This window comes from Aedes albopictus, chromosome 2 (genome assembly GCF_035046485.1).
Source record: "Aedes albopictus strain Foshan chromosome 2, AalbF5, whole genome shotgun sequence".
NCBI lineage: Eukaryota > Metazoa > Arthropoda > Insecta > Diptera > Culicidae > Aedes > Aedes albopictus.
In genome coordinates this window covers 447,338,458-447,362,275 of record NC_085137.1, presented here as the reverse complement: position 1 = coordinate 447,362,275, position 23,818 = coordinate 447,338,458, and the positions used below count along the sequence as shown (strand labels likewise).

The following is a 23,818-nucleotide window of genomic DNA, read 5'->3' as shown; positions in this document are numbered from 1 at the left end:
TGGCTCGATTTGAAATAAGAAAAACATAAACTTTTACCGTGCTCAAAATAGGCCAAACATTCAACCAAAATGGGAAAATTATCAAAGAAATGCATGAGATATCTCCTAATGTTATTTCTGAGAGTAAATTTAAGATTTAAGTTTTGGGGTCTCTATGGTCCTTATACCAAATGGAGGATAACGTGCCTCTGGCACGTTGAGAAGCAGACTTTGTCCAAGTGAGGACACCAAGAAGAAGAAAAAATAATGAATCTGTTTCCATATTCTGCCAGAATTCCTCTCAAAATTCTGATGTATACTTTCTCAGGAGTGCTTTTATGGTGCTGAGAAATCCTAATCGGGGCTCTGGAACAACTTCTCTTCTTTGAGACTCCATGTCCTGAATCTAGAATAATTCCTTTCTGGCTTTTCGAGGATTTCCTCTCTTTGCTCTGGATGGATCCGTCAGAAGACTTTTTGGAATTCCATCTCAACATTTCTTGAGAATCCCAGGAGGAAACTTTTCTGTGATAGGCGTTCTGGAATAATCCTTTCAGAGTTCTAGAAGAATCCCTCTCAGAAATCAGGGAGAATCTCTCTCATGATCAAGGATGCCATATATACAGATTAATCTGTATTATATAGTTTTTTAAGCATCCGTTCCGTACAGATTTCGTTTTATGTGAAATACAGATTTATGAGCTAGAGGAGCTATTCTATTTTTGTATGGAATACAGATTTTTCACCTCAATTTTGTATGGGATACAGATTTTCGAAAAAAAAGTAATAGAGTTTAAAAAAAAGCTGGCATTGCTGCTCATGATGCTCGAAAAATCCATCCCAGGATTTAAAGAGAATAACTCACAGAATGATGATGCAAGAAATCTACAGAAATTTCTCCCAGGATTCGAACTACGAGGTCTCTTTCATAGTTCTGGCATAATCTTTCTAAGCATTCTAGGCGAGAATCTCACCAAGATTTAGAAGGGAAAGAGTTAAGGAATGGCGACAATCCCTCACAAAATTTTGGGAAAACACCTCTCTCTCAGTATGTTGAAAGAACCCTTCTCAAGAATCTGGAGGATTCTAGGATAAACTCCTCTCAGAATTCTGTGAGGATCTCTCTCAGAATTCTAAATGCATCATTTTTGAGATTATGGGGGATTCTCTCTTAAGATTCTGGGAGCATTTATATCACGATTGTGGCATAATTTTTCACAGGCTGCTGGAAAAATTATCTCAGGGCACTTGATGAATCTATCTTTGCCTACCCCAAGTCTCATGTCTAAGTCCCTTGCTTTATAATTTCTATGTGAAAGACATTGGCAGTTGTTTGAAAGGCCAATGCACGCTGAGACAACTTGCAGATGATGCTGTGGTTTCTCTAAAAGGCCCACATGCAGAAATGTTGCAAAGACCATTGCAAAGTTCTCTAAATAATCTGTCAATCTGGGCAAGAGATTTGGGGATCGAGTTTGCTCCGCAAAAAAATCAATTGGTTGTGTTTTCTAGAAAGCGGAACCCAGCCCAACTGAAACTCAATCTTTTGGGGATAGAAATCGACCAGTCTTTGACTTCGAAATACCTTGGGGTCTGGTTTGATTCAAAAGGCACTTGGGGTACCCAAATCAAGTATTTGGTGCAAAAATGTCAACAAAGGATCAATTTTCTACGCACAATTACCGGAACATGGCGGGGTGCTCACCCGGAAGAACTCATAAAATTTTACAAAACGACTATTCTCTGTGTTATTGAGTATGGCTCCTTCTGCTTCCACTCAGCAGCAAACCTAATAAAACTGGAACGAATTCAATACCGTTGTTTGCGTATTGCCCTTGGCTGTATGCACTCAATGCATAATGCGAGCCTAGAGGTCCTGGCAAGGGGGAAACCTCTCCAGAACCGCTTCTGGGAGCTCTCGCTAAGGTTACTTATTGAGTGTGGAGTGAGCACTTCGACGAGCACCTGAATGGCGAAGAGAATGTAGGCACGGAGGACCAAGGCAGCGGAGGAAATGACTATGTTGGTGTAGCAGAGGACGGGAACGAACCAACTCCCACGCTGAGGGAAGTAAAGGATGCCATCCACCAGCTCAAAAACAACAAAGCGACTGGTAAGGACGGTATCGCAGCAGAACTCATCAAGATGGGCCCGGAAAAGTTGGCCACCTGTCTGCATCAGTTAGTAGTCAAGATCTGGGAAACCGAACAGCTACCGGAGGAGTGGAAGGAAGGGATAATCTGTCCCATCCACAAGAAAGGCGACAAGTTAATGTGTGAGAACTTTCGAGCGATCACCATTTAGAATGCCGCCTACAAAGTGCTATCCCAGATCATCTTCCGTCGTCTTTCACCTAAAGTAAATGAGTTCGTGGGATGTTACCAAGCCGGTTTCATCGACGGTCGGTCGACAACGGACCAGATCTTCACCGTACGGCAAATCCTCCAGAAATGCCGTTAATACCAGGTCCCAACGCATCACTTGTTCATCGACTTCAAAGCGGCATACGACAGTATCGACCGCACAGAGCTATAAAAAATTATGGACGAGAACAGCTTTTCCGGGAAGGTGACTAGACTGATACACCAAAACCTCCATTTAGGTAATGAGTCGGGACTGCCTAAATAGAATTTTTACCTAAATGGATTCATTACCTAAATGGATTCAGTTTATTACCTAAATGGAGTACAAGGTTGCAAAAAAGTTTAAGAAGGGAGAGTTACTAGGAGATTTAAAGTAGGTCATGCGGAGTTTCAGATGGGTTTCAAGGAGTTTCGGGAGAGGGTGGGTTACAGGAGGGGAGGGGCTTTAGGGGCGTTTTCGTGTGTTTTGGAGGGTCGTAGATCAGAATTGTCATTCAAATTACTAGCGGGCACACAACACGAAAAACCCAACAAAATTCCGCCAGACTGAAAAAAATATTGAATGTCGGGTCAAAGTCGGGTCAATTTTTATCGTATGTTGGGCCATTGTTGGACTAACATCGAACAACTGTTGGGTCTATGTTGGGTTTAGTGGCCAAAATAAAAACAGGTGAATGATAGGTTGATGTCGGGTGTGACGTCATCAATGCTGGAGCTGATATCAATTGAATGATGAAAGCATGGTTGCTTATCTCAATTTCAGCTGGAAATGACGCTGGATACTGACACTTTTCAACACTGCATGGGGGGGGGGGGGTGTTTAGGGGGTATATATCAACATTGCATCCCCCTCCCCTCATTCCCCCATAACACCACTCACTACTTCTTTCCCGTAAACCAACCTTATACCTAATCATATGTACTCCAACTGGTCTGTACACAATCAAATTCTATTTAGGTAACGTTACCTAAATGGAGGGACCTAAATAGATTTTACCTAAATGGATCCTACCTAAATGGAGGTTTGAGTGTAAGAGCAACGATGAATGGTGTGCAGAACAGCGTAAGGATTTCGGGTGAACTATCCAGTTCATTTGAATCCCGACGGGGACTACGACAAGGTGATGGACTTTCCTGCCTACTATTCAACATCGCCCTGGAAGGTGTGATGCGACGAGCCGGGCTCAACAGCCGGGGTACGATCTTCACGAAATCCAGCCAATTTGTCTGCTTTGCGGATGACATGGATATTATTGCTAGAACATTTGGAACGGTGGCAGAACAGTACACCCGCCTGAAACGTGATGCAGCAAAGGTCGGACTGGTGGTGAATGCGGCTAAGACAAAGTACATGCTGGTAGGTAGGACTGAGCGAGACAGGACAAGCCTTGGCAGCAATGTTACGATAGACGGGGATACTTTCGAGGTGGTAGAAGAATTCGTCTACCTCGGTTCCTTGCTAACGGCTGACAATAACGTGAGCCGTGAACAGGCCCGGATTAAGGATTGTGGGGGCCCGGGGCCCGAACGGATATGGGGGCCCCTCGGGAGAGGAGCGAAAATGTTTTTTCTTTATTTTCGAACAGTACTTGAGCAATATGAAAAATAAAGTTATTATAAGCAACCAAAAAAGGGTTTTGTGGGGGCCCTTAAAATGTGGGGGCCCGGGGCCCGGCCCCCCCCCGGCCCCCTTTTAGATCCGGCCCTGGCCGTGAAATACGAAGGCGCATCATCAGTGGAAGTCGTGCCTACTATGGGCTCCAGAAGAAGCTGTGGTCAAACAAGATTCACCCCCGCACCAAATGTACCATGTACAAGACGTTAATAAGACCGGTGGTTCTCTACGGACACGAGACATGGACGATGCTCGAGGAGGACCTGCAAGCACTCGGAGTTTTCGAGCGACGGGTGCTAAGGACGACCTTCGGCGGCGTGCAGGAGAACGGTGTGTGGCGGAGAAGGATGAACCACGAGCTCGCTGCACTCTACGGCGAACCCAGCATCCAGAAAGTGGCCAAAGCCGGAAGGATACGATGGGTAGGGCATGTTGCAAGAATGCCGGACAACAACTCTGCAAAGTTGGTGTTTGCTAACCATCCGGTTGGTACAAGAAGGCGTGGAGCGCAGAGAGCACGATGGGCGGACCAGGTGGAGCGTGATCTGGCGAGTGTTGGGCGTGACCGACGCTGGAGAGCTGCAGCTGCAAATCGAGTATTATGGCGGCAAATTGTTGATTCAGTATTATCATGAATTTGATGTGACCTAAATAAATGAAAATGAATGAGCAACACACTTGTTATTGAAAACTTCGAAGAAATGCTCAGCCTGAACACTCAGTCAAAATTCATGAGAATCTATCTTTTCTGCATGTCATCTGATATAAGCCTCCCAGGTTATAATCCTCCTCGTGTACACTTCACCAATGACAGTTCCTCTGTTAAATACGATTTGTCCATTTGTTCAGGGAATACCAGATCAACTTCGGTGTATATCTATTACTCGCATTTTTAACGAAAAGTACCAAAATGTTAATTCCTGTATGAGATTCTTCACTGATGGGTCTCGCCTAAATGTATCCACTGGTTTCGGTGTCTTCAATGAAAATTTCACCGCCTTCCGCAAACTTCAGGAGCCTTGTTCGGTTTATGTTGCTGAGCTGGCAGCAATCAACTTCGCTTTGGGGATGATTTCCAACATGCCTGTAGACCATTTCTTCATCTTCTCGGATAGCCTTAGTTCGACTGAGGCACTCCGGTTGATGAAACCTGTAAAACATCCTTCTTACTTTCTTACAAAAATAAGGGAGCAGATGGGTGCACTGGTCGAAAGATCATACAAGATTACCTTTGTATGGGTCCCCTCACATTGTTCAATTTATGACAATGAGAAGGTGGACTCTCTCGCAAAGGTGGGCGCACAGGAAGGTGAGATCTATGATAGAAAAATTTCACACGATGAATTTTTCCATTTTGTTCGCCACAGTTCTCTTCAAAGTTGGCAAAATGATTGGCAAGATGGCCAGCTGGGACGGTGGTTACATTCTATTATTCCTAATGTTTCTTTGCGAACGTGGCGTTACGGTTTGGACGTAGGTCGAGACTTCATACGCGTGATGTCAAGACTCATGTCCAACCATTACTCGCTAGGCGCGCATTTGCATAGAATAAACCTCGCGCTCGACAAGCTTTGTACTAAATGCGGTTCCGGTTATGATGACATCGACCACGTAGTTTGGTAATGCCCGGATAATGACGCCTCTAGAGCGCTACTATTGGATACCCTTGAGGCTCGAGGTAGACAACCCTTTGTTCCAGTAAGAGATATGTTGGGAACCCGCGTTCTAATCTATATGCGATCCATTTATGAGTTTCTTCGCATGTGTTGTATAAAGGTATAATCTTCTGTTTTTTTTCGCTTCTTTTTTTTTCTTTGTGTTTGTCTTTTTTGTGTTATATGCTCCTGGCCATCCGGCAGACGAAAACCAGTGACAAGCCCATGCCAACACCAGAAGCGACACCACAGGCCAAGATACCACCCGGATGTGCTACAGAGAACCCTGAAACCTTATCCTCACCATGCCTGTCCTCGAAATTTTGTGACCCGCTAACCTCGAGCAGCCACGAGTACCCTGGCCTCCTCCCAGTACTAACCTTGAGTACCTAAGAAAGTCAGAAAATTGTATGTAACTGAATACAAATAATGAATTGCGGCTCCGTAAAGCATTACACGCGATTGAGCCATAAATAAATGAACTAGACAAAAAAAAAAGAATCTATCTTTGGCAATCCATCCTAGCATTCCGCTCTTCTGCGAGAATCTCTCTCAGTATTATTGGGCAATCCTTTCAAGGTTATGAGGTCTAGGCTTCTTCAGAGTCTTTCTCATGGCTTTAGGGAATGTTTCTCCGAATTTTGCGTGGGTTCCTCTCAGAGTACTCTGAGAATCTTTGAATCCTGGGAGAATCCATCTCATGATTCTGAAAAAATCCTCTTGGAATTCTGGGTGATTTCCTTTCAGGATGTGAGAACCTCTCTCAGGATTCTGGGAGAATCCCTCTCAGAAAACTTAAGTTTCGTTTCTCATGGTTTTGAAAAAAAAAAATCCAGTTTGGGATTCAGCAAGAATCCCTCGCAAAATTCGGAAAGAGTCACTCCTCCTTGACAATCATTTTATTGTCCTTTTCCGGCTATACCAATCGGCCAGTATGTCTGAAATAGACGTAAAAGCTTGAAGTACTTGTAGACAAAGTACGTTTAACTGGTAAATTGAGAGTTAAATTTGTGAAAAAATTGTCACTTGTTTTGGTGGGATTCGAACTCACGACTCCGTATCGCTAGTCCGGCGCTTTAACCAACTAAGCTACAGAGCAAGTTATAATTACAATTCTGCGGAATAGAAAGTCAAACTGGATTCCAAGCACCACCCTAACCGGGTCCGTCTTTTACAACTTTATCTCTCTTTGGGCCCATCCATAAACCACGTGGTTGTGTGGGGGGGTTTCAGGAAAATTAAAAAAAAATAAGATGGCTCAGCAGCGTATGCAGCTCGTGGTTCATTCGCCTACTCCAAGACCCGTCTCTCATCAGTACTCCGGTACGCAATACCTTCCGTTTGAAAACTCCAAGGGCATGTTTGTTCTCTACGTAGAGTCCATGTTTCGTGCCCATAGAGAACAACCAAGCTAATCAGTGTTTTGTAGATGATTTACTTCGTGTGTCGGCGATCTTTGCTCGATCGTAGAGTTCTGCGAAGTCCCAAGTAAGCTCGATTTCCTGCCAAAATGCGCTTCTGAATTTCTATGCTGGTGTCATTGTCGACGGTCCCCAGTGACCCCAAGTACACGAATTCTTCAACCACCTCGATTTAATCCAGGGGTTCCCAACCTTTTTGAGGTGGCAACCCCCTTTAAGAATTTTTAAAACTTCTGCGGCCCAATTAATTTACAGTACTGTGGGGTAGCCAGAAATTTACTGTGGGAGGAATTTATGGCGATCAATGATACTTTTTTTATTGGATCGTCAAGAGGCCTCCGTCTTTATCCCTACACATTTTGGCTCGCGGCACGAAGCCGTTGCGGGATGCGTTGAGCTTCTAATAGAACTTCCGTGTTTCTTGGGAACGGCACAGCAGTTCCATTTCTTCACACTCCGCTTCTTCCAGGCGGCGCTATTTCTCCCGAAAGAGGCGGGTCTGCTGTTTCCGCTTCTGTCTGTAACGTTCCACGTTCTGTCGAGTCCCTTGCTGCAGTATTACCGCCCTCGCTAATGGATGGGCGGTGCTGCGGGCATGCATGCTGATGCTAAACGCATTCTTCGTCGAAGCATTCGTTCCGTCGATTCCGTTCCACGTACCCGATTGTGCTCTCGGCTGCGTCGTTGATGACTGCTTTCACTGTACTCCAGCAGTCCTCTAGAGAGGCCTCATCGAGCTCGCCCTCGTCTGGCAACGCGGCCTTGAGATTCTGCGCGTATGCTGAGGTGACAACCGGTTGCTTCAGTCGCTCTGGGTTGTACCGTGGCGGTCGCCGGTACCGTACATTGTTGATGACGGAGAGTTTTGGGCGCAGTTTGACCATCACCAGATAGTGGTCGGAGTCGATGTTGGCGCCACGATAGGTCCTGGTGTCGATAATGTCGGAGAAGTGCAGTCCGTCAATCAGAACGTGGTCGATTTGAGATTCCGTCTGCTGTGGTGATCTCCAGGTGTAACTATAAGGGAGGCTGTGTTGGAAAAAGGTGCTACGTATGGCCATATTTTTGGAGGCGGCGAAATCAATGAGTCGTAGGCCGTTCTCGTTCGTTTGCTGGTCTTCGCTGAGCTTACCAATCGTCGGTCTGAATTCCTCCTCCTGGCCTACCTGAGCGCAGGCTTGACAGAAACTCCCTCGCGAGAAAATGAGGAAGCGAGTTTGGCGATTTTCTGAGGAGTGCAAATAAAACTCAGAAATCACAACGCAAATCCTCAACATCACAGAGCGCGAGCTTGCCGCGCAGCGAGGAGCTTGTCCAACACTCATAATTGCTTGTTGTGTTTCTCACGTCCACTCACACTCAAAAAGCTCTAGCGAGTTCCATTGTTGTTGCATTGCGGTCAGGCTAAGGCCGGGGTGGCCTCTGCTGTACATAGTAGCCGCCTCCATTCCACTCGGTCCATGGCTGTTTGCCTCCAGTTCCGCACTCTGCGTAGGGTCCGCAGATCGTCCTCCACTTGGTCGACCCACCTAGCTCGCTGCGCTCCACGTCTTCTTGTACCGGTCGGATGACTCTCGAGAACCATTTTAGTCGGGTTGCTATCCGACATCCTGATGACGTGACCCGCCCACCGTAGCCTCCCGATTTTCGCGGTATGGACGATGGTTGGTTCTCTCAGCAGCTGATGCAGCTCGTGGTTCATTCGCCTTCTCCAAGTCCCGTCTTCCATCTGCACTCCGCCGTAGATGGTACGCAACACCTTCCGTTCGAAAACTCCAAGGGCGCGTTGGTCCTCTGCACTTAGGGTCCATGTTTCGTGCCCATAGAGGACGACCGGTCTAATCAACGTTTTGTAGATGGTTAACTTCGTGTTACGGCGAACTTTATTCGATCGTAGAGTTCTGCGGAGTCCAAAGTAGGCACGATTTCCTGCCACAATGCGCCTCTGAATTTCTCTGCTGGTGTCGTTGTCGTCGGTCACCAGTGAGCCCAAGTACACGAATTCTTCAACCGCCTCGATTTCATCACCGTCGATATGAATTCGGGGTGGCGGGCGCGGTGATTCCTCCCTGGAGTCCTTTGCCATCATGTACTTTGTCTTCGACACATTAATGACTAATCCGATTCGCCTGGCTTCACTCTTTAGTCGGATGTACGTTTCCGCCATCGTCTCAAATTTACGAGCAATAATATCAATATCATCGGCGAAACCAAGCAGCTGAACGGACCTCGTGAAAATCGTCCCACTCGTGTTTATCCCCGCTCTTCTTATTACACCCTCCAAAGCAATGTTGAACAGCAAGCACGAAAGACCATCACCTTGCCGTAACCCTCTGCGAGATTCGAAAGGACTCGAGAGTGTCCCTGATACTCGAACTACGCACATCACTCGATCCATCGTCGCCTTGATCAATCGTATCAGTTTATCCGGGAACCCGTATTCGTGCATAATCTGCCTTAGCTGTTCTCGATCGATTGTATCATACGCCGATTTGAAATCGATGAACAAGTGATGTGTGGGCACGTTGTATTCGCGGCATTTCTGCAACACCTGGCGGATGGCGAACATCTGGTCCGTTGTAGCGCGTTCACCCATAAATCCAGCCTGATATTGCCCCACGAACTCTCTTGCAATCGGTGATAGACGGCGGCATAAAATTTGAGAGAGTATCTTGTAGGCAGCGCTCAGTAGTGTGATCGCGCGGTAGTTCCCGCAATCCAACTTGTCGCCCTTTTTGTAGATGGGACACACGATACCTTCCATCCATTCCTCCGGTAATACTTCCTCCTCCCAAATCTTGGTAATGACCCAGTGTAGTGCTCTCACCAGTGCTTCTCCACCGTATTTTAGAAGCTCGCTTGGTAGTTGATCTGCTCCAGCGGCTTTGTTGTTTTTCAACCGGCTAACCTCCTCCTCAATCTCTTGAAGGTCAGGGGCCGGAAGTCTTTCGTCCTGTGCACATACTCCTAGATCTGTTACCACGCCACCTCCGGTACTTGCAATGTCGCCATTGAGGTGCTCATCGTAATGCTGCCGCCATCTCTCGACCACCTCACGCTCGCTCGTGAGAATATTCCCGTGATTATCTCGGCACATGTCGGCTTGTGGCACAAAGCCTCTGCGCGAGCGGTTCAGCTTCTCGTAGAACTTTCGTGTGTCCTTAGCGCGGTACAGCTCTTCCATCGCTTCGCGATCTCGTTCTTCCTGCTGGCGCTTCTTCATCCGGAAGACTGAGTTCTGCCTGTTCCGCGCCTGTTTGTAACGTGCCTCATTCGCTCTCGTACGGTGTTGCAGCATTCTCGCCCATGCTGCATTCTTCTCGTTTTTCAACTGTTCACATTCGCCGTCGTACCAGTCGTTTCTGTGATTCGGAGTCGCGAAGCCTAGTGCTGTAGCCGAGGTACTACCTATGGCGGATCGGATGTCCCTCCAGCCATCTTCAAGTGTAGCTGCGCCAAGCTGCTCTTCCGTTGGTAGGGCCACTGCTAACTGCTGCGCGTAGTCTTGAGCCACTTCTACGTTACGAAGTTGCTCGATGTTGAGCCGCGGCGTTCGACTTCGACGCGTGGTGATAACTGTCGAAAGTTTTGAGCGCATGCATACAGCGACTAAGTAGTGATCCGAATCTATATTCGCACTGCGGTATGTGCGGACGTTGGTTATATCTGAGAAGAATTTACCGTCGATTAGAACGTGGTCGATTTGGTTTTCTGTTTGATGGTCGGGTGATCTCCAGGTGGCTTTGTGGATATCTTTGCGGGGGAAGAAGGTGCTTCGGACTACCATACCACGGGAGGCTGCAAAGTTTACGCATCGCTGGCCGTTATCATTCGATACGGCGTGCAGGCTGTTTCGCCCGATTACCGGTCTGTACATTTCCTCCCTTCCTACCTGCGCGTTCATGTCGCCGACAACGATTTTCACGTCACGCGGCGAGCAACCATCGTATGTTTGCTCTAACTGCGCGTAGAACGCTTCTTTCTCGTCATCGGGTCTCCCTTCGTGTGGGCAGTGGACGTTGATGATGCTGTAGTTGAAGAAACGGCCCTTAACTCTCAACATGCACATCCTTGCGTTGATCGGCTGCCACCCGATCACACGTTGTCGCATCTTGCCCAACACTATAAATCCTGTTCCCAGTTCATTGGTGGTGCCACAGCTTTGGTAGAAGGTAGCCGCTCGATGCCCGCTTTTCCACACTTTCTGTCCAGTCCAACAAAGTTCCTGCAACGCCACGATGTCGAAGTTGCGGGGATGTAGTTCGTCGTAGATTATCCTGTCACATCCTGCGAAACCTAGTGACTTGCAATTCCATGTTCCAAGTTTCCAATCGTAGTCCTTATTTCGTCGCGTGGGTCTTTGCCGATTGTATCGAGTCGTATTTTCTCCTATGTTATTCGCAATGGGGATTTTTACGGGTGGCTTATTGGGCCTACGCCAACACTCCTGTCTCGCCGGAGGGCCATCGTGCCAGTTCTGTTTAACGTCCCAACCAACACTGGGACGACCACGCTGATGGGGCTACCACCTTGGATCTAGCTGGGCGTGGTGCAGCGTTTCTTACTCAGCCGCTGGATGCCAGAACAGACGCTGTTTGAGCCGCACCTCCTTGGTGAACAGACACTCGGATCGTACCTCCTCAATCTAGCTGAAGTCAGAAGGACAACAGTGCCCAGGCTGCACTACCAGCTAAGCACACAACTCTTAGCTGGCGGTCTTTGTCATCGCTTGACCCGTGGAAGCATGAGGTAGGAACTTGTGAGGACCAGAGCTATATTGGATGCTCTCCTTATCGACTCACCGTTTTGCAGCCCAGCGAGTTCCACTCCCATACAAAGAAAGACTCTCGAGGCGAAAATCGCACTCAAAAACCCGAAATAATCGTCGGCTCTTTTTTCGTTTCCTTCTTCCTCGCTCAGTTGTTATTGCCTCTCTGTTTGGGGTTCGTTCGCTCCCTCACGACGAGGCAAAAGCAAAACATCGCTCTAGAGCATGTTGCAAAACTCTTTTGATTTCGAGGAGGATTATCAAGCCTGCCTGAGGGTTCAAATCACCTATGATGATCTTGACGTCGTGGCTTGGACAGCGACAATGAGGTACAGATACAGGTGGCGCAGATAAACATTGCGAACCACTAGTTGTCTCTTTTGTTCTACCGCTGATCAAATGCAACTCAATTAGTGACGTCACTAATTGAGTTGCATTTGATCAGCGGCAGAACAAAAGAGACAACTAGTGGTTCGCAATGTTTATCTGCGCCACCTGTATCTGTACCTCATTGGGGCAGCGATCGTACTCGCGTTCGAGCTGCGCGTAAAATGCGTCCTTGTCATCATCAGTGCTTCCGGAGTGTTGGCTGTGCACGTTTATTATGCTGAAGTTGAAGTATCGGCCCTTGATCCTTAACCTGCACATGCTTTCGTCGATCGGCCACCAACCGATCATGCGCCTCTGCATATTACCCATCACGATGAAAGCTGTTCCCAGCTCGCGTGTGTTGCCGCAGCTCTGGTAGATGGTATGATTACCTCTAAACGTTCGCACCATGGAGCCTGTCCAACACACCTCCTGCAGCGCTACGATGCCGAACCCGCCGTCCTTCAGTAGATCGGCGAATATGCGGGTGCTCCCAATGAAGTTGAAAGATCGGCAGTTCCACGTACCAAGTTGCCAATCGCAAGTCCTTTTTGTTCGCTGGGGTCGTTGCCGTTGGTCTCGGTTCGTATTGTTCTGTTGCCGATTTTCCGTTACAATGGTTTATACGGCTGGCTCATAGGACCTGACACCAACCCCCTACTTTCCGGAGGACCATAGTGCACAGTTTAGCTTAGAGTCCTTCCCTGGCACTCGGACGTAGATCAGCTGCCCCTAACATGGATATCAGACGCTGTTGTGAGTCGCTCCTCCTGGAGAACACACGCTCAGGTTTGCTGAAGCAAACTCCCCCTCTTCCCTGTCAGCCTATGACCATAGTTCCCACCGGGGTTGCTTACCCGATCTTCTCTAAGGTTGCTCATAGTATCCGGCCGGTACCACGAGGGGTAAGGATGGTGAAATTTGTCAAAAATGCAGTATTCTAGCCAAATTTATGGTTATATTTGTTCTGAAAAAACCCGCTTCTGGGTATGCTTCAACATTTTCTTATCAAATCAGAAAAAAAAACCTTTTTTATAATTTCTGTAAAAATTTATCTTGAATATTCAATAAAAATGCTATGAATTAAAATCAATTAAGTGCTTATCAATATTTTTAAATTTTCGAGTTCCAAACTGTTTTTTGTCTCCAGAAACACTAAAAAATTGTTTTCATACATGTACCAACTTTGAAATTCTACATAATTGTGTAGATTTCTTAGACGTTTTTAACGTTCATTATCCTAACGAAAAAAATACTAATATATTAGGGAATGTAATGTTTATGAACGAAAAAACATCTGGACATGTTTCTTGAAGCTACTGAAATAATCGCCGCGTTTGCAGTATTTTCGCCCCCTCAACCCGATTTTCGCCCACTCTGGGAATCACTGGTTTGTGCTCATCTCTCATTTTCACTTGTTACTTATTACCGATACAGACAAAAAAAATGCAAAACAAAGTTACAAAATTAAAAATCGGTATAATTTGCCCCAGGGGGCCGCGGACTACCGGTTGGGAACCCGTGATTTAATCACAGTCGATAGAAATTCGGGGTAGCGGGCCCGTTAATTTATCCCAAGCGCTCTTTGCAATGTACTTTGTCTTGGACACATTAATGACAAATCCGATTTTCCAGGCATCATTCTTTAGTCGGATGTACATTTCGCCATCGTCAAACACGGAGTAGCAATTGTGAAAAATTAGCTATAGTTAAAATTCACGAATAAAAATAAATTAAAACAAAACGGAGTAGCAACTGCGATGGTCATCTATGTTCATGCTCTCATTATGTTTTATTTTTTTTTTTGTTACAATCTTCTAGTCTGGCTCTCGAGCGTTTACATTTTCGGATAAATGGGCTTTTAATTGTTTTGGAGAAAGATATTCGGCCAGGGATCAAGCCCTGAACATTCTACATACAAATCAGAATCGGTAGCCAACACCGTCAACCACTTCTAGTCACATAGTAATAGTTAATCCATCAATTCAACTCAGTTTCGATTGACAAAGTTCGTTTTAGGCACTGCCCACCAATAAAACATACATAGTTGCATTCAATGCAATAAATTCAACAGCCGAACTTCACTCAGGTACTCGTGCCTGTTATTGCAGCTTCATATCAGTTGTTGATATTTTCAAAACCCGAATTCGTCTCCATTTCAATTGACAAAAAATGGCAGATGCTCTGCTAGAATTTAAACTGCAGTTAAGAATGACAAAAATAAAAACGGTACACAAATGCAACATTTATCACAAAATAGATTAGGCCAATGTGATAGTTTTCTCAGATCAAGGCATTTTTAATTCCATTGCGGCTCCTGAGCAAATTGCCAAGTTTGATCACGATCGGTTGTGTTTACCTTTTGAGCATTGCAATCGAAATTTACAAGGAATTTGGCGTAGGAAACTCCTTTTGCTGCGTTTTTCTCATAAGGGGCTGACACTTGTCTGAAACTACATAACCGATGATATTAAAGTATTGTCTGCAGTGTCCTGAAAAACTTTGTCGAAGGCATGCGATTCTTGTTAAAAAAGCTATGTTTTGTAAATGAATAAGAATAACAGCTAAGTCTTCGGTTACACAGATCAATACAAATTTGAGCCTCGCATGAGATAAATGCAAAAATGTTATACAAACATCAAACTTGATCCACATAACGTATAGGTAACCGATCGTACTCAAACTGTGCACAGTGAGTTGTTACCTCAACTGAAATCTAAACGATTTGTTCGGTTCGATCGCTGCATCTTTCATTTCCCTATACATCACGTATGGCCCACTCTACCAAACAACCCAAAGTGATAGTAGGTATTCTGTTAGTCGCGATAAATGTCCGATGAGAGTCAACCAATGCAATGAAAGCGTGATTAAGCCGATGAATACGCTATACAAACCGTATACTTTCAGTTCCACTGATGGTCGGTCTGGTTTCAGTTTTTATCCGGACGAGTGACGGAAGGTTTGCAATTTATTCCCAATGGAGACGCGTGGATGACGGACATACATCGCCAACGTCAGGACACTCCCGCGTCGCAACCGATGATGATTGATGGGTTTTCCGTCGCGCCATCGTTGGAGTGTTGCAGCCGAGCCGTCGACGTCCATCCAGAGAGTCAGTCAGTGGTTGTTGACGTTGTTGTTGTTGTTGTTTTCGAGTGGGTGGTGCAGATAATCGAGCAGCGTGAAATGCAATCAACGTTCGGTTGACGATGGTTTTCCACGTAGTTGGAAAATTCCAGGAAGAAACCGAGCAACATAATCCGCGCGCAGCATGCGAGTAGGAGAAATATAAATAATAATGGGAAATTAGGAAGGCTGTAATAACGAACCAGGAAAAGAGAGGATTGAGCTGGGAAGCTATCGAAGCCATATCGAATTTGATCTTGCCTCAGGCAATCACGTTTGAAACCAGATTGCAGCTCCCAACCTACACGGTGATTGATTGGATTACATGTTGTTACATGGGAGGAGCTGTGCCACCTACCTTCGATGTTTGGAAATGATGCCGAGCCGAATGTTGCGCTCGTCTCGCCATCGGTAATAGTGTAACCGGAGGGTTCCTCGTACCTCGTAATTTAGGAAGCAGTACAGTAATGATACTACTAAACCCTGCAAAGATTGGAAAAAAGAGAGGGTAGCTCAAACAATTTACATTTATCGGTAATAGTTTTTGACACGATGTGTTCAGATATGTTAAAAAGAAGTTAAAAAAAAACCTAGAATAGTATACGGTCATTTGCTCTCTCGGTTATTTGTCATGCGGTCATATATCTAAAGATCTTAGGAAACATACAATGGATCGTACAAAAGGCTTAAACACAAAAGGCTGAAAGAACAAAAGGCTGAAACTCAAAAGGCTGACAATATTAAAAAGCTGAAATTACAAAAAGCTTAAATGATAATAAAAGTTTGATGCCGTCAATTCTAAAACAGCCGTTCTGAAGATCATGCCAAGTCCATGGTTTGCTTTATTGATCAGCCCATGATTATGGCAATGTTTTTCTAAAGAATAGGCTACCTTCAAAAGAAGAGAAAATCTCTGTTGATATTGTTGGCAACTATAATGCCAACAATCACTTTCAACAGCAAAACTCGGAAGAAAAGCCCTTGTTTAAAAAAGGAGAAATTACCGATTGAAATAACACCAGTAACATTTTATGTAATTGTATGACCCATAATGCCAAAGCAGTAAGTACGCAGGAATTCATAAAGACCACGTTCCATTCCCGTTCAGTCCACGAACTTTTCGTGATGAAAATTTTATTGGTCATTGGCAAAGGAAGCTCTCAGCTAATAACTGTGAAAGTGATCGTAAAACACTTATCTGAGAAGCGGGCCAGTTACGCCAAGAGAAAGATAATTTGTAATTTTGGTACACACCATTATTCTCTTGACTAAACTCAAACTTAAACTCATTTAATGCGCTTATGTACTTTCACTCTTTTTTATTTTCAGCCGCTTATGATTTCAGCCTTATGTTACGATTCTATAGTTTCAGCCTTTCGTTATCAGCCTTTTGTGCATTCAGCCTTTTTTGCATTCAGCCTTTTGTAATTCAGCCTTATATTATTATCCTCAACAATCACTACAACAGCATAACTCGGAAGATAAGCCCTTGCTTAAAGAAGGAGAAAAAACCGATTGAAATAACTCCAGTCAGATTTTGTGTAACTGTGTGATCCATATAACCAAAGCGTTAAGTTCGCGGGAATTCAGAAAGACCATGCTGAGGGTGCCCGGTTAGTCCAGGAACTTTTTGTGATGATTTTTTTTTGCCCGCCATATAGAATGCAAAATTGTTATTGGCAAAGGAAACTCTTAGTTAATCTGTGAAAGTGGTCATAAAACACTTATCTGAGAAGCGGACGCTTTTTTTCCTCACTTGTTGGGGAAATTAAGCCACTGTGTCCAATAAGTTCAACTTTTGTGGAATAGTAGCGGACTTTGTTCTGATTGAGACGTTATGCCAAGAAAGAGATAATTCGTAGTTTTGGTATGCATCATCATTCTCTTTATTAAACCAAAACTTGTAACTCATTTCATGCGTTCATGTACTTTCAGCCTTTTGCGATTTCAGCCTTCCTGAGCAGAGAAGAATATCAAATTCATAACAACAGAATCACATAGCCTATTTTTATATCATAATTTGTTATTATTAACTTATCAAAGTATAACTTATTTATAATATGCACAAAACATGTTTTGTCGGGTAATCTTATTTTGTTATGATCAAGTTATTGAGATTCATCCACTCAATAACATTTCAATAATACACTTTGTTGTAGACCAAGTTTTGTTATTATTGTACTATTGAAAATGTACAAATATGTGATGAACTATAACACAACAATAACAAGTTTTCATATTCACTGCGAAATCAATTGTTATTATGTTGTTATTGAATCTAACAAAACATGTTATTGAATTAGTCTTCCAGGAACATTTTTTTGTTATGATTTTTGTTATTTTGCCGCTTATGACAGACAAGTTTATAACATAATAAGATATGTTAATAACACAAAAATCACTGATTTTATTATGTTATTATGCCAAAATCATATATTTTCTTATGCTGTTGATATTTTCTTCTCCTCGGGTTATGTTACTGTTGGGGCAGTTTGGTGGACGACGGAGTGGATGAAAACAGTTTTGTAGTTGTTTTACTGAACAGCTTCAAAGCTAAAATATATTTACTTTCATTACTCTTTACTAAAGAATTCACATTGAATGTACTTACATTTCTGTTTTATCCGTACCGACTAACTTAAACTGCTATCACTGACCGTAGCGCATTCAGGGTAATAAATTACAAATTGCTATAGCTATACTTGCTTTGCACATACTGCGTGCCGAATTCATCAGGAGCACTAATGATTCTGTCAGTGCTAACAAAAGAAGTAGACTTGTTACCAATAGGATAACCCTTCTGTGTGGAATTGTATCTGTTACAATTGATCTGTTGGATACGTATCAGTGCGAAAGAAATGCTTGGTTGTTTCACCTATTCAATTGGCTGCTGCCACACAGTGGTCGCGGCAACAGTTACAATTATATATTTTCAGCTTTTCCTGTTCAGCCTTTTGCACATTCAGCCTTTTATAATCCAGCCTTTTGTTATCATGAGAAAAAAACATGCAAAGTTTATGAGGGAACTCTGCGAGGAATTCAAAGGCAAAAAAATACTTGAGAAACTACTGAAGGAGTTCCGCAGAGGAATTTCTGAAGGAATCTCTTAAATAATTCCTGCTTCCTGCAGAAATCGCAGACACAAGTACCGGTCGAAGTCTTAAAGAAAATCCTCAAGGAATTTCCGAAGGATCCCTGGAAGATTTTCCCAAGAAATCCTCGGAAGAACTCCTGGCTCTCAGATTTTTTTTTCTTATACAATTTCGAAAGGAATTTGTACACATAAAACCCGAAACTGCTACCTGCAGAACCACTGCAGAAAAAAAAAACTAAAGAATCTTTGAAGAAATCTTTGAACTAATGCCTAGAAGAGTTGGAGAGCCCTCTGTCCCAAGTAACACAGAAAACATCTTTGGGAATGGAATTTGAAAAAGATGTCATAGTATAGTACTATAATCGTATCTGTAAACATCTTTTGTTGAAATTATGGTTTATCTATGTTCGATAAAAACAAGCTACCGAGAATGATTATCACCTCACTACAAGTTATAGTAAAGTAAATTTTACGTTGATTACACAACATTTTTGTACCATGGTCTTCTTTCAATTGAAGATGTTATGTAAAACATCAGCAGCACATAGCTATAACCTATGTGATAAAACATGTTGCGTATACGTTATTTTTACGTATTAAATACGTTAATGTTTGAGATTGTCGCGTCGCTGTCTATTCTCACTCACTTAAGCGATATTTTGGAAACACTATGACAGCAACTAAAATTGCATCCAATACCTATATTTTATGATTTGTGGTTACATACCTCGCTACGAGGTTGTAAAAAGACGAACACAAGGGAATAAGCATAAACGCAAACAAGATTGGCTACTGTTAAAGTCACTATAGGCATGAATGTCTCACAAGTTGGAAGCCATCGTTGAATGTCACTTAAAAGTCAGCCTCCCGTCACCTTATAACCACTTTAGATACTTACATGGCGGTTAAATCTCACTTAAAATCCAGTTCTCACACTATTTTTTATACCACGTAATTTTTGAAATTAATTCAGCCATATTCACTCCAAGTACTGATCTCTCACATTGTTATTGTTGTACTAATGTTCAAAACATGTATCCAAAACCTCATCGTTGTATGCTATTTGGAAATAGATGTTTGAAATATGTTACGATGATGATAATTTCTACGTAAACCAATCGATTCAAGTGATAATCAACAAACATGGTATTGAGATGTATAACAGATGTAATTTGAACGTATTAATAATGTTTTGAATTATTCTCTAACAGGCCAGATAAATTACAGAGCCGGCTAAAAAGTTTCATATCAAAACTTTTATACCTAGCCGTTTGTTAATCTACAACTTTTTCTCCCAATAATTATTCATCTGGAAAAATGTTTAAAATTATAAAATGAAATAATTCCCTTACTAATAACAGTGTTTACACTCTAAAAGCACAGCATAAATACATCATAATTGAAAATAACATTCCGAAACATCCTGACGGTATTGTATTCAGAAGCCACCATGTTGCATGTCTGAAAATTTGTACCAAAATCACATACAAATCAGAGAAATCAAAGAATACCTCTCTCTTGGTTCAAATCCGATGGAAAGCGAATCAATTTATGAGAAGTGAATGTATTTGTTTCACAATAAATTTTTAATTACACATGAAATTAAGTCATAGTGACCAAACATCGTGATGGAAATTTACAAATATAATATCTGACTGGAATTTTATTGTGAGCTATTACGAAGTAGCACAACCAGTGTCACATTAATTTGCACAGTGTGGGTTTTATAAATTTTGATGTGTTTACTAGAAAAAAAAAAAAAACAACGTTCTTACGATGTTTCTGGGAGCACATTCAATACATAATTATATGTTATAAGAATGTATAGGAAAACATCTTTAGTAACATCAAAGATGTTTTATAAGCCGCCATTTTTTGCGCTTTTTCGGTGATATAAGTGTACGAAAATACGTTTCCCATATATGAAACAAAACATGGACGTTTGTTTGAAACATGTAATATATACACTATTACAGGTATGTTCCGTATTTGTCACTATTCGTTTTTATCAATATTCGTTTTTGTCACTATCCGATTTCGTTAACATTTCATTCCGTTTTTGTCAACACTCAAGTTTTTGTCAAATTTGTTTCTTCGAACATTAATCTTGAGGAAATGCATCCATGAATGAATTTGAAGCAATCACGAATGATGACATAGAAGACGTATACGGCACAGCAGCTTTCAACACATTTCAAATATAGCTGTAAATAATGTTAATTCATGCTTTCTCTCACGCATAATTTTACTTTTTATTTGAACATAAGAAAAATTAAACCAATAGTCCACTAGAAAAATTAAACCGAGCTAATTTAACAATTGAAAATCTGCCAGGAGATGGCAGGAGGTAACACATGAATATCAATATCAAAATCAACAATTTTGTCGTTTTGTAGAATGGCTCAATCATTTTCCAAGTGTAACATTAGTAGCTGATCATTATAGGTTAATAATAGATGGGATGTGCATATAAACCATCAAAGGACGGACACGACTATCCGGAAATATTAAAAAAAAATCACTGGATAATCGAACTTTTTTTTTTCTTTTTTTTTTCATTAACTTAATTGGTGTCCTTTCCGGGGATTGCTCCAAGATGTTCATCTGGGTATTCCTCCATGAACTTCCTTCTGAAGATCCTTCTTCTCCTTTCTTCTTCATCTTTACGGCTCTACGTACCAACCGGAACTTGGCCTGCCTCTTCAAGTGTTATTCGAGAAATTTAATTGTTTAGGGCTGCCTGAATTTTAACACGAAAATCTTTTCTACAAGACTTTTTTAAGTGAAATAAATTTCTCGATGTGCTGCGATGTGCTGAATTTTTCCCTCCGGGACGCTATTTCTTTCCGATGGGGCCTAAATTTCTACCGGATATCTCTCTTGTTTTCCTTGGTTTTCTTCAGTAATTCCCACTGATTCCCAGTGATTCTACCTTATTTATTCCTCCAGATTTCATAATGGATTTCTTCTGAGAAATCGTCAGGAAATAATTCAGAAATTCCTTTAAGTTAATTAGTCTTTCAGAAATAAGTTTCTCTAGGAAAGAGGAGCCTAGGATCTTGGAAATCAATCTGGGGATCTCTCCAGCAACTCCTGAAGGGTTCCCAGAAGAAACTAAGAATTCAAAAAATAAATTCTAAAGAAATCCCATCAGTTCTGAAAATATCCTTCGAAGTACAATTGGAATATTTCTTGAAAGAACTTATACAGGATTTCTGTCCATATAATCGCACATACCTGTTCACATTTAAAAAATATTATATACCAGTACGGAAAGGGGGGACCATTAGGGCACCCGATTGAAGCGATTCGGACAGGAGCCTGGAACTGCCTCCTCCTTGTTGTTAACATTTCGTGGATTGAGGGCGGGCTCTTCGACCCCATCTATTGGGAGTATTCTGTCAATCGAGGGCTTGATTTTGCAGTTGTTCGTGAAAACTTTTTTCTGGAAGGAGATTCTTTTCCCCTGACGCGGGTTTCGTGCAAGTGTCTCTGCTTGCGGGTTCGCACAACCGTTTTTGGCCTTTCATACAGGAGAATGACTGACCACTACCAATAGCACAAGGAACTTCTGGAGGATTCTCAGGAATAACTCCCCCGAGATTTCTATACAGAACATCAGGAGGACTTCCAGAAGAAACTTCTTTAGGATTTGAGGACAGGATTCCTGGAAGATTACTATACCCTTCTGGGAGATTCCCCGTAAACGCAGTAAGAAATTGGGGAGAATTAGTGTTATATTTTCTTCATTTACGAGATTTTCAGCCCAAGGCTGATTCATCCAGCAGTCATGGGGAAATAACAAAGATGAAAGATGGAATCCTCTTGGAAAATCTCTGGGAAGTATTCCTACTAAAAGTTCCATTAGGTGTAGGTGTTTCTACCACGCATAAATACCCAATCAAAGCTATGTAGGAATCCTTCAAAAAAAAATTTGGATGGAGGACATTCCAGGGAAAAATATTATAAGAAACTCTTTAAAGAATCAAAGAAAACACTTCTGATGAAGTTCTAGAAAAACTGTTGAAAGAATCACAGAAAAAAATCAGTAGAAACCCCAGAAAGAACCTTTGGAGAAATATTGTCTGGAGGGATTTCAAAAAGTAATCTTGAAAGAATTCCCGTAGGAAATTCTAAAGACATTTAGAAACTCCTATACAGGTCGGACTCGATAATCCGGAGCCGGGATCTGATGCTTTTCAAACACATGTTTGGGGAATAGAATGCTCTTAAAAGCTGAAATATGGACATTTTGTCAAGGCAACATTGATTAGTAATCAGTCAATATTTCAGATTCTTTTAGCATACCGTTTGCAAGATATATTTTTGGGAAGCGCCAAAACCCTACTCCGGATAATCGAGTCCGACCTGTATTTCAAAAGTAAAATCCTGGCGATTCTTCAGAGCAACTCTTGGATGAATTTCAACAGGGTGTTTAGGTTAAATACCAGAATGATTTTCTTAGCCCACCTTGTGCATTAGGGCCATTCTAGACCCAAACCGTACACTACGTCAGCGAGGTGTTCCCAATATAATGCATAAGGAAGGTTAACAAATTCCAATTCCTGGTAAAATATTTGAAGGGATCCCCAAAGAAACTCTAGGAGAAATTTACAAAGAGACATCTAGGTTGATCCGAGGAGAAATTTCACTAAAAATTCTTATCGAATTAAAAAGATAAACAATCAGCATGGTACAAGGTAACCTAGAAGAATTATGGAGGAACTTCTTAGGAAACCAATATTCTGGAGAAGTTACAAGTGATTGCTTAGAAAAATTCCTGGAGATGTCCTAAAAGTATCCTAGACGAAACATTTACAGGAATCTGTGAAGATAATACTCGTGGAGAAATGCCTTCCGGAAAGATGTGAACATATCCTTTTTGTTAGGATATCGAAATTACGTTCCTGGAGATTAATCATTCCTCAAAGTATGTCATATTTTAAAACGTCGATCCGGGTACTGGAACTGTAATACGTGTCATTCTTGCGTTCAACGAAAATTGATTTCCAAAAATGTGGTCACAAATGTGGTGAAAACCTCTTGTCGGCGTCACAGTCAAAAAAATGTTATTTGAACTGTGCAACCAAGATGTGCTAAAAGACATTAAAAAACATTTAAATTTCATAGTAAACTGTATATTTTTACTTTTGTAATGTGTTCTACAGTAAAACTTCCAATTCGTATTAAAATGTTGCAAAATATTTTGTTAAAGAAAATCATTTCGTTTTTATCACTATTCCGTTTTTGTCAACTGAAAATCGCGGACCGTGTTGATAAAAACGGAACATACCTGTATAACATGTTGTGTTACTTGGGGTAGATATTCATAGAAAATTTCTTGAAAAAATCCTTACAATACATGCAAAGGAATAGAAACTGGAAAAAAATCTGCAGGAGTTGATAAGAGAATCTTCGAAAAAAAAAT

General features: G+C 42.4%; 1 protein-coding gene across 5 annotated transcripts in view; it reads right to left on the bottom strand.

Moving 5' to 3' along the window:
• LOC109409995 (diuretic hormone receptor) overlaps positions 1-23,818 on the bottom strand; it is a 206,979-nt gene that overhangs the window by 23,625 nt on the left and 159,536 nt on the right. For 4 of the 5 annotated variants that reach the window (XR_002130099.3, XM_062853834.1, XM_019683524.3 and 1 more), the window contains 2 exons: positions 15,655-15,779; positions 15,065-15,094 (listed from right to left, as the gene is read on the bottom strand). Coding sequence is in view for 3 of the 5 variants with exons in the window: in XM_062853834.1 (XP_062709818.1) it covers positions 15,065-15,094; positions 15,655-15,779 (155 nt within the window). In the remaining 2 variants the exon portion in view is untranslated. The remainder of the gene's footprint in view (positions 1-15,064; positions 15,095-15,654; positions 15,780-23,818) is intronic. The other variant, XR_002130100.3, reaches the window with a different exon arrangement.